General features: G+C 37.9%; 2 protein-coding genes across 2 annotated transcripts; both read right to left on the bottom strand.

Moving 5' to 3' along the window:
- Positions 1-807: 807 nt before the first annotated feature.
- LOC141365425 (general transcription factor II-I repeat domain-containing protein 2-like) lies at positions 808-2,751 on the bottom strand. Its single transcript, XM_073870040.1, has one exon. It carries the CDS (start codon positions 2,749-2,751, stop codon positions 808-810), a length of 1,944 nt encoding a protein of 647 aa, XP_073726141.1.
- A 5,809-nt stretch (positions 2,752-8,560) lies between these two features.
- Positions 8,561-11,527, bottom strand: LOC129416987 (D(1C) dopamine receptor). Its single transcript, XM_055171403.2, has one exon. The coding sequence runs from the start codon at positions 10,869-10,871 to the stop codon at positions 9,522-9,524; it is 1,350 nt and encodes a 449-aa protein (XP_055027378.1). The 5' UTR covers positions 10,872-11,527; the 3' UTR covers positions 8,561-9,521.
- Between the last annotated feature and the right edge of the window lie 516 nt (positions 11,528-12,043).

Here is a 12,043-nt window from a genome sequence, read left to right as displayed (position 1 = left end):
CAACACATGCTGTAAGTGTCTATATTAGCATTATTAGCCTAGTATCAAAATGATAAGTAGGCTACATATACATAATGAGCATTTATGATTAAATGTTTATTTTTCCTTCAGCGCATCCTGAAGAGAATGACGCACACACGTGACTACTCGGCTGTACGATGATGCTTTAAGTTTAACTTCCATTATAATTTTAATGTATTATGTTTCGTTGAATTTATGAAATTACAGAAATACAATAAAGAAATCAGATTTTTTTTTACGTCATTTTTATTTTAGGATTTGAAAAAACTACACAATGTGCAACGTGCACTGTAATTTCGGACCTCCCCATGGAAAGAAAATGCAGTCCTCTTCAATTCAAAATAATACACTACAATCCTCTTCTCTTTCCCCTTATCTGGGCAACAGACAGAGTGCAATAAAACAGCAGCCTTTTGAAACGAGCTGGAAAAGTCTTTTAAACATGCATAAAACATGCATTAAAACCGTATAAAAGCAAGCGACGATAAAACACAAAAACATAAAAGCAGCCCAGTCATGCCCGTGACAAAAATAATACAGTTTAAGTTGGATTTCTGTGCACTGTCCATAGTTTTCTATCAAGCAAGTCATACAAGGGGAAAATGAAGCATATCATCCTCTTCTCTGTTAACACGCACAATACAATGCAGTCATCTTCGGACCTGAGCAACAAAACACAATAATATCCCTATGTGTCATTCACTGACAAAAATCAGAAATCACTTTATAAAAACAGCCACTTTGTTCCTAAATATGTGCCTATGACAGGATTGTGTTATTACCCGTTTAATGTGACTTCTGTTTTCGGACATCACTGGACAGCTTCTCAACATCGGGCATGTAAGATGTAACTTTAATCTTAACGCAGGACTGCAAGCTCACATCTGTAAGGCGGGTGCGGTATTTAGATTTGACGTAATTCATGTTTGAGAAAATCTGCTCGCACAGGTATGTTGATCCAAAGATGGATAATACTCCAAATGCATATTTCTTCATGTTCATATAACTGTCAGGAAGAGCATTCCATGTTTCAAACACAAGTTTCTCGATAGTTGGGAGGCTTTCAATTTCGCTCCATTTGTGACTTTGGGCAAGCTGGGCTTTCTGGCGAGTGACGTCTTCAAGCTCGGCTGCCAGACTTTTGAACTTGGACACCCACAACTCTTTGTCAGCTATATCGGCCATTTCCATTTCAAGGTCAGCTTGAATTACTCCTGGGAATGTGTTCAACAAGGACGGGTCAATCTCCAGGGGAGTGACAGGGAAAGATAGTGTCATTTTTTCCTTTCGGAACTCGCTGAATCTGCTACCAAATGCAGTTTGCATATCTACGATCGCACCTTGCAAATAATCACCGTTGAGTGTGTGATCGGGATAGGCTTCTTTGAACTCTCTCAGGGAGGGGAAGTGAGAGAGCGTGCCTCGCTGTACATCTCTGGCGAATACAGTCAGCTTGCGCTCGAATGATAAAACAGCTTCCAGCATTTGCAGTGCAGTGTTTCCCCGCCCCTGAAGACTTTTATTCAGCATGTTTAAGTGACTTGTCATATCCACCATAAAGTGCAGTTTTTCCAGCCACTCGGTATCTTCCAGTTGCGGGTAGTTCAGGTTTTTGCTTTTCAGGAATGTTTTTACATGTTCTAAACAAGCAACAAAGCGACGAAAAACCTCACCTCTGGACAGCCATCGGACTTTGTTGTGTAGCAGGAGATCGGAATATTCGCTGTCAACTTCATCTAGAAATGCACGGAACTGACGGTGGTTTAATGCTTTTGCAATTATCTTGTTCACCATCTCGATGACAAGGTTCATCACCTCCATACACTCCGGTGGGAATGTTTGTGCACACAGTGCTTCTTGGTGCAAGATGCAGTGAAATGCAAGCAGATTTCGATCCAACGCTTTCTGTAATAAAGTCACAAACCCCTTTTGTGATCCCCTCATACTGGGTGCCCCATCTGTAGCCACTGAAATCAGGTGGTTGGTGTTTATTCCATTGTCATTTAAACACTTCAGCACAGCCTGACATATGTCCTCCCCGCAAGTTTGGCCTTTCAGTGGTATTAATTTGATAATTTCTTCTTGTGGCCCATCAGAGTTAACATACCTGCATAACAGCGCTACCTGTTCAATATCGATCACATCACACGACTCATCACAGGCAATTGAGTATGCTGGAGCTGAATTAATGTCCTTGATTTGTTGATTGGTGATGTTGCCTGCCATTTTAATGGCCCTTTCCTTCACTGTCTTTGCGGAGAGAGGCATATCTTTAATTTTCTGTATTATCTCGGTTTTGTTTTTGAAGTCTGAAAATAGGTGCTCTGATATTTTAATGAACGAATCCTTCATGTAGTCACCATCTGTGAACGGTTTTCCACGCTTTATTATCTCCCGGGTTGCAACAAAACTAGCAGCAGTAGTGGAATTTGGAGAGGCAATCCACTTCTTAAATCTATCTTTGCTTTCCTCTAATTTCCCCAGAAGTAAGGCAATCGCACTTTTTCTCTCACTCCCAACTGGGTACTTGGCTGCAAATGTAGCATGCTTTCCCTGGAAATGTCTTTCCACATTACTCTTTTTGTTATTTGACAACTTCTCATTACAAAGCAAACATGCAGGCAATCCTTCCGCATTGGCAATGAAAGCAAATGATTCGGTCCAAGAACTGTTAAATCCTCTATTCTCCTCAGCTATCTTTCTCTTTTTCCCCGTGGCCTTGGGATCCATGGCCCATGACACACCCGCCGGTTTGTTTGTTTTTTGTCATCACGTGTTGGCATCACGCCGATCTGACAGAAACGCGTGTCGCAGGCTATGACGTAAATCTTCGTTGAACGAAATGTTGAAATTAAATATTTATTATACACATTTTTACAATGTTTTTCCTCCTACAGAAATTATATTAAAACAAAAAAAAATTTAAATTCACATTATCTTTTTCCATTTTCATATTTTTGAAAATGCTCCAGGGAGCCACTAGGGCGGCGCTAAAGAGCCGCGTGCGGCTCTAGAGCCGCGGGTTGCCGACCCCTGTCTTAAGCTGTTTGATTCAACCACATGGCAGGTTGATTAAGGTGAAAAACTCTCTATGAAGGAACAATATGTAGATCCGTTCTTCTGTACCCGTTCCAGCTGTGTAACACGTTTTAATTATGTGTGGAGCACAATCACATTTGACGCACTGTGTGTTCAAAAAACAACACCTTTACTGGCCAACTGGCTAGGTTTTCTCTTTTGTAAGGCAGCATGCAAACTCCCCCTCAAAGTTGCAACAATATCTGGATTCAGGAATTATCCTGACAGTGTGGGAGAACCCTGCTCCACTGCCATTCAGGTCTGATTGAATAAAACCGCTTCTTTATCAAACATGTACAAATCCACACACACACTCTGGTTTCCATGTTTTGTGGGGACATTCCATAGGCGTAATGCGTTTTATACTGTACAAACTGTATATTCTATTCCCTAACCCAAACCCTAACCCCAACCATCACAGAAAACTTTATTGTACCTTATATTTTCAATATACATCATTCTGTTTGATTTATAAGCTTGTTTCCTCATGGGGACCTCAAAATGTCCCCACAAGGTCACGAAAATACTGGCATTCCCATTTTTGTGGGGACAATTGGTCCCCACAACATGATAATTACAAGGTACACACACATACACATTCTTACAGGCAATAAAGCAACAGTTAGTACTTTGAACAGAACTTTAATAGTATCAAGGTGAGGACAGAATGGGAAAAACATCATTTGGAACAAATATAAAGGCTGTTCGGTGATTGCAATTTTGACGAAGTCCCTCAGGAGGAACCTAAAGTCCTCACCTTACATACATTAGTAACATAACCACATGTCCTCCTTAACAGAATTGAATTCTTGAACTCAACCTAACTTTTTAGTGGAAATACTAAATGATACTTCATGCATTTGTAATCAACTGTATTCACATTCATTAATAACAATTCTGTCTTTGCTGTATAGAAAAGTAATTGAATGTATTGCTTCTAGCAACAAATACTAACTCAATTCTTTGAAAAAATTTTTCACAGTACATAAACACTACTGTATCAGTACACAAACGCAGTTAAAACTTTAACTTTATTTGTATAGCACATTTAAATGGGTCATATCATGAAAATCTGAAATTTTTCATGTTTATGTGCTATAATTGGGTCCCCAGTGCTTGTATCAACGTAGAAAATGTGAAAAAGTTCAACCCAATAACTTTTGGTAAACCATTCTCTGCAAGCATGTGAAAAAGTAGGTCATTGAAATTTAGCTCCCCTGTGATGTCAGATGTTAATCTGCACGACACTGCCATTTAGTGCAGAGATCAGCTCATTTGCATTTAAAAGGACACACCCAAAATGGCACATTTTTGCTCACACCTACAAAGTGGCAAATTTTACATGCTATAATAAATGATCTATATGGTATTTTAAGCTTAAACTTCACATGCATACTCTGAAGACACCAAAGATTTATTTTACATCTTAAAAAAATGTCCCCTTTAAAAACAACCGAAGTTGACCAAATTGCTTCACAATATCAAGTACTACATATTCACATCAACTCACATCAGCTAACATGTAACAACAAAATATCTCAACACTCGATTCACATTAAAAGCCAAAGAAAAGAATATGTCTTAAGCAATTAAAATCGTCTTAAACCATTCCATAATTTAAGCGCCACCACTGAAAATGCCCAGTCTCCTTCTTACCCCTAGACCCTGGAACATCTGATTAAAAGACATTTTGATGTGCTTTACAATTCAAACATCTTGATATTTACATACCTTACCTTGTTGCTATACCTTACTTTAGTTGTTAAAGGAAAACACCACAGTTTTTCAATATTTTAATATGTTCTTAATACATATCTTTATTCAATGCATGCACTTTTAATCTTTCTACAGCGCCTCGTGAATGTGTTGGCATTTTAGCCCCATTCATTCCTATGGCTCCAAACAGATGAATTTAGAAGCCACCAAACACTTCCATGTTTTCCCTATTTAAAGACTGTTACGTGAGTAGTTACGAGTAAGTATGGTGGCACAAAATAAAACTTTTGTTTGGAGCCATAGGAATGAATGGGGCTAGCCTAAATGCTAACACATTCAAGAAGCACTGTACAAAAATTGTGCACGCATTGAATAAAGATAGGTATGTATTAATTCATCTAAATTGAGGTAAGAACATAGTAAAATATTGAAAAACTGTGGTGTTTTCCTTTAACATTAATGTTATATACAGTAAACTTTATATTTAGATAAAACACTGCTGTTTTCAATTTCTCCCATACCCTAACGGTAGTACTTGAACCAGTTGTGTTTTTATTTTTATGCAATTGGCATTCAAGCTGTGCCATCTGTTCATCGCTGTACTGTATCCAATGCAATTAGCTATTTTTGCTTTATTCTCAGCAATCGTAGTTTCCATTTTAAGAACAAAAATATTTGTTTATTTATTTGTTTCATTCTTTTCAAATTTCTTGCAGCAATAGAGGCTTTTTCTGTGATAAGAGACAGCCTAATGTTAAAACATTCTGTTTTACAGCACTTTGATCCTGTGCAAATATTTAGCACATTTCATGTCTCCAGAATAACATGTATACTGCCTGCATCCTTTCAAAAACAAATTCTCCATAAACACTGCAGACCTCATAGAATAGAGTCACAAAAGCAAGAATGTGTCTCAGAATTGGAGTCAACTTAATTAAAAATGCCTCAAAATAATAACGTGAGATTGATTTACTCTCTAAAAGGTGGCTTGAGAGGAATATTTGTTCATGTGTATTTGGGTCATATTAGTCATAGTCTATAGTACTCTTTACAGATATAAGAAGATCTTTCACAAAGCCTGCACGCAGGAGCAAAAATGTGTTACGATCATTGTTGGGGAAAGTTACTTTTAAAAGTAATGCATTACAATATTACGTACTCCCTAACTAATTGCGTTACTTTTCATGGAAAGTAATGCTTAAGGTCCTTTTTAGTTACTTTTGCGTTACTTTTTCTTGGCTGAGGCTTGATTTCTTTCAGGCCTTGCAGGTGTTTTTATGACTGAAGAGTTCTGCATTCAGAAACTGCATATTTCATCACAAAAATTTCGAGCTCTGGCCTGCCATCTCTGACTCAAACTGTTCCCACACAGGCCTGTACGCAGAGTGCATAATATGACTATGTTCAGTTTAATTCAGTACATAATTTTTTTTAATCGATTTAATTAAACTAAAAAAGTAACTTGCATTACTTTTTTTAAAGTATCTCAAATATTAATGTGTACATTTAAAAAGTAATGCGGTACTTTACTCGTTACTTTAGAGAAGTAATATTATTACGTAATGCACGTTACTTATAATGCGTTACCCCCAACACTGCCTACAATGTTTTAAACCGAATCCATTTGCTAATGAAGATTGTTACAATATTTGATTCTTAATATTTAGGTTATATATATATTTCCTTACTCTGGAGATTTTCGACTTTCTGTATAGCTGTGTGCAGTGGTCTTTGTACAGAAGCTGAAATGAGGCATGATATTGAATTACAAATCTAACATTTCTATTTGCAGCATAAAGGCATGCTGCCAGATCTGACTTTAATGTGCCACTCATCTTTCATTCATAAATGTACATATTCAGTTTTAATATAAAGATGAAATCCTTTTCCACCTTTGTGCTGGTCTTAATCAATTTCAGATTAGTCCAGGTCAATATAGATTGGTATCTGCTTAGTTCTCCTCTATAGGTCCTGTATGAGTGCTCCTGTATAGCTTAGTGGTAGATCATTGAGTTAGCAGTGCAAAAAGTCATGGGTTTGATTCCAGGAAATACAAAAACAAATGCATACCTTGTAATGCATTGGGTTAAAGCATCTGCCAAATGCATAAATGTAAATGAGTTCACTAGTGAAATACATTTATAATCCTCAGTGTCAGTTTGTTTTGTTGACTGTGCATTTTCCTTTTATCACCACCTTGACCTCCATAGAATGCAACACTTCAATTTCAGCCTACGTCACCTTATAAAATCCTCTCATTTCAAATATTGATATGTGAGCTTAAAGTATTTTTGTGAAAAACTGGGAAGAGCTATTGGAAACGTACTTTAAAAATTCTTTCTGAGTTGGGTCGCCATCATTTGTCATATTTCTTTTCATCTTTGTCTTCTAAGGAAGAGTCTCTTATGCTAAAATTGCTGGTGGAGAATCTGGCCTTTTCTTCTTTCTCTTGACCACTCTTCATTGAGCAGTAAGCGGTTTAGGTCCCCCAGCTGCAGAAATATAGTGCCACTATATCTGCAAAGGTGATGTGACATTTATTACATTTCCCTTCAGTTTTTGAAGAAATTGGACGAGCAAATCACATTTAATGAATGTACATTCAGATTCTGTCTCTCTTACTCTCGCCTTTCCTACAACTGTGACCCCTGCCTTCACAAGCCAGCATATTATTCAAGTGGCATTTTAACTTCTCATTATTTACCTGTTTTTTTTTTTTTTCGTTTTCATTAGTTTATTTCATCTGGTGTTTATGAATGTCTGAGAGGTCCGAATATGAAAGCTAATGATTAAAAGCTAATTACAGCTAGAACAGAATGTGATGTTCTATCACACTAATAATGAAACTTGCTTCAGAAAAATCATTTCTGGGATGATTTTCATTACAGATTTCTTGGAATTGGTCTTTTTGCATGTCAAAACCAGATGTGTTTTCTTGTCCTCTTTACCTTTGCACAGCCACCCCACCCACACACATTTCTCACTTTCTTAAACACATACAAAAAATAAAGCATTTTTGAGTAATACAACTTTGAGTAATTGTAATTAATTGTTTCAGTAATGTCACTTTGTTCAGAAATTTGAATTTTGTGTGTTCAGATCTCCTTCACCCAATACACAGTTGTGGTCCACTTTAGAATTCTTGTTTCAAAGTCATTTACATTTCTTAGTATCTACCCCAAAATACACTTCTGGATAAAATGTAACTGCACCTTTTGTTAGAGAATTGTCATGTTTTAAACACAGCTGTGTTTTCGTCAGTTGGAAAGGCCATGGGGTGATTCGGGTTCTCGGAGGGTCAAGGTAGATTGAGGCTGCAGTACGACTCAAAGCCTTTGTTCTGACAAGATGAAATACTTCCTGCCAGGTGGAGCCCGGAGCATCTTTATTTATCAATATATTTTTCTCTTTTTCCTCTGTCTTTTCAATTTGTTTTTAAGAGCTTAACTCTCACAAGACTGAATAAAAGCAAGATAAATGGTTTCATCTTTATCACTGACTATTATTTTCCAAACAATTGAAATAGCTAAAAGCTAACATCCGTAATATTACTTTGAATCAGATCTTCCATTCCTGTGCCATATGTGTACACGGTGAGAGTAAATTTAAACCACAGTGCAAAGTCAATATTTTTGTATTACGTTTCTAAAACCAAACAAAACACATCCTTTATATTTTTTTATATTTATTTTTTGTACAAATTTGAAAATGTGTATCATAAAACATGTTATGGCAAAGAGACACCGTTACATAATAAATGTCCCATCATTCTTTTCATCTGTTCATTGTTTTAAGCCTGTTATGAAATATTTTGCACAATATTCTAGTTTTTTCTTTCTTTGCTCAAGGAGGCAATGCTGAATAAACCCCCTTAAAGGAAATCACCGTCATGCAATGTTTATTACAACAGATATCATAAAACAAAATATGAGATTTTGGCTATTATCTTAATACCCAAATTTCTGTCTGATGTAACCTGTATACTCAGCCTATTCATTTGCTTAGGATCACATTATGTAATATTGTATGAAGTAGGTTAGAAACGGGGAGGGGTTGAGACATAAATCATTTGAAAGACTCAACAGCTTTGTGAATGTGACCTACTGTCATTGCATTTTAACATATCACATTCAACTATTATATCATATGTTATGTGACCTCATAGTATAGCCTGTTAACTTTATAGGTTGACTTGAAATATATTTGGGAAATGAAAGTGTCCTGCGGTGAGATGCCATACATATTGTAGCATATGAACATGTGTTAATTTGAACAATTATAATTATTTGCATTTGTAAATTCAATTTCTGAATTTAAATGGTCAGTGTAGAAACAACAAAGGTTAAAGCCTGCAAATGTAAAAGAAATAGTGACTAGTAAGACATTTTCCTTTATGCATGCATGTATATGTTAACCTGAAATATTGATGGTATGCGTCAACTAAGCAAATGTAGGCTCTTTAAGGCTTCTGGCTGCAAGTGATCAAAACATATATATTTATGCAGAATCCAAAAGCTTTTGTTATGCTGTGGTACCCTGATTTCGTAATCTTAACCTGAATATGTTGACTAAAAAATAAGGTGAATGTTTTACATCAATAAATAGGTGATCTAAAGCTGCATGGCCTGATCATTGATCATTAACAATCATCATTCCACCAGCATCCTTCGCAGAGTGAATAAATCCTCTGATCAGTCTGTTGAATGTCATTCGTTTATGATTTGACCAGGGAGTCCCTCGCACTCCATGAGTCCGGTGGAGGTAAACGGTGTAATAGTGTCCAGGGAAATCTCCCCGTCGCACTCGAACTGCGGGATGTTAGGCAACAGCAAGTTTTTATGGTTTCGGGACATGTTGGAGGTAACAGAATCCTTATCGAACGGGAGGCTCGGTTCCTCCCGAGAGTTTGAAACTGCGTGCGGCAGCTGCACTACCAGCGGCTGCGCTTCTTTTTGTAGCGTTGTGTCGTGGTGATAAGACACCAGCTCATTGCTAAAATTCACTGTCTCCACTGCGGCGCTGGGGAAAATCTTATTGCAACCCAAAATAGACGAAAAGGCCTTTCTGAAGTCCGCGTTGAATGCGTAAATGACGGGGTTTAGAGAGGAATTGGCCCATCCGAACCAAACAAAAATTGTGAAAGTAGTGTCGCTTACGCACTGACAGAAGGGTACCATGCAGTTGATCACGAAAAACGGCAGCCAACAAAACACAAAGACTCCCATGATGATGGAAAGAGTTTTTAAAACTTTGGTCTCTTTCTTGAATGTGGTTTTAAGGGAGTTCTCGTTAGAGCAGTCGTTGGACTGGTGGTGGTTTTGCGCCTGCTCCACTGCCCTCTCCAAAGAGGAGATCCTGCGGATCTGTGTTTGAGCAATACGAAATATCCTCGTGTATGTGGCGATCATGATAATAACAGGAATGTAGAAACTTATCAGTGAAGAAGATATGGCGTACGTCCGGTTCAGGTTGGCTTTGCAGTTGTCGGAATAGTTGGTGCCGTTACCCACTGCGCCTTCCTCCCCGTCCTCTGCCATGTGCCAGTTGAGCTGAACCGGGATGAAGGAGATGAGAATGGACAGGGTCCACGCCACCCCAATCATCATGAAAGCCACCCGGTGGGTCATCTTGCGCTCGTAGCGGAAAGGGCTCGCGATTGCCCAGTAGCGGTCCACGCTGATGATGCACAGGTTGAGGATGGACGCGGTGGAGCACATTATGTCAAAGGCGATCCAGATGCCGCAAAACCGGCCGAAGAGCCACGTGCCCGTAACCGCGGATATCGCCTCCCACGGCATCACCAGTACCGCCACGAAGAGGTCAGACACTGCCAGAGAAATGACAAAAAAGTTGGTCACTTTGGAGCGCAGGTGCCTGAATTTGACCACGGCGGCGCACACCAGCGTGTTCCCGAGGAGCGTGGAGATGATCAGGAGAAAGAGCACGAACCCCAGCAGAGCGCGCACACTGTTCTGTGCGTCTCCATCCTCACTGTCCTGCGCTCCGTGCGCACGGTCCTCTGTGTGGTTTGTACTATTCTCCATTCTTAGGTACATTTCTTTACATTGAACATATAATATCTTCAGCTGTTCTAACCAAAAACCTTCATTAGGCGTCCATGAGGTCTCTATCCCATTTTGTTAAATCGTAAACTGCGTCCGTTCCCGGTGCTGAGCGCGCGGAATGACCCACATTAACGCGCCAGAGCCTCTCGTTCGAAAACCTCTTGCTTTGTGATTGGTTTATGTACACACCGCTGAGCCTTTATAATCCATACCAGTATTCATTCTCAACAAATGACTTATAGCTGCCAATTAACCTTCTTGGTCATGATTTTTATTTACAGTAAGGCTAAAAGTAATTTTTTCAAGTCTGCATCAAATGCAAATTTATATTTGTTAATTATAGTCAGAACAAAGACTTTTTTTACACAAAAGAATAATTTTAAATAATACCCCACTTTACCTCAATAAATTAATAACAACAATAATAATATGATGAATTTGGATACATTGTGCTGCATAGTCAAACAGGGGACGTTTCTACCTAAATGTACACCTTATGATGCATGCCTATAGGCAATAAAAAAATAAATGCTAGTTACAATGCCTTATAAAACTAAACCATTATATCAGAGAGTTTGTGTATGAAAATATTTGTGGATCATGGAAAGTGCTTCTCATTTTGAATTCAGGTGCCACTTTTTGCATCTGGCGTACCTAAATTGATCCTGCAAAATGCATTATGAAAGGCTTATATGAGATTGCCAATAAAAAATGATTTTCTGTAGTGTGCAATAAAGACTGAATGCAATAAAGAATACAACAAATGTAAATGTTTTGACAAGCTTAAAACATTGAAAACTGCACTATCAGAAAGTTTGTTTATGAAATAGGTCATATACAAACATGTCATGCAAAACTGCATCTTATTTTGAAAAAAAAAAGGTTTTGATTTTGCTTTTAAGTTTCTCAGTCTGAATTTAGCTAAATGTTGGTACTTTTGCATCCACTTCAAACAGCAGCCACATCTTTATTTTACCATATATATCTATATGCTTACATAATATGCAATGAATGTTTACTCTAAGGGATTGGACTAAAATAAATAAATAAGAGCTGCCCAAACTGAAAACAACTTGCACTGACATATCTTAAAATACATTAGTGTCCTTTGTTTTGCCTAAAAATGCATACCAGTAATGTTTTTAGTAAGGCATGTTTATTAA

This window comes from Misgurnus anguillicaudatus, chromosome 7 (assembly GCF_027580225.2).
Source record: "Misgurnus anguillicaudatus chromosome 7, ASM2758022v2, whole genome shotgun sequence".
Lineage (NCBI taxonomy): Eukaryota > Metazoa > Chordata > Actinopteri > Cypriniformes > Cobitidae > Misgurnus > Misgurnus anguillicaudatus.
Note: the sequence above shows the minus strand (reverse complement) of the source record. Positions and strands in the feature narration are given on the sequence as shown.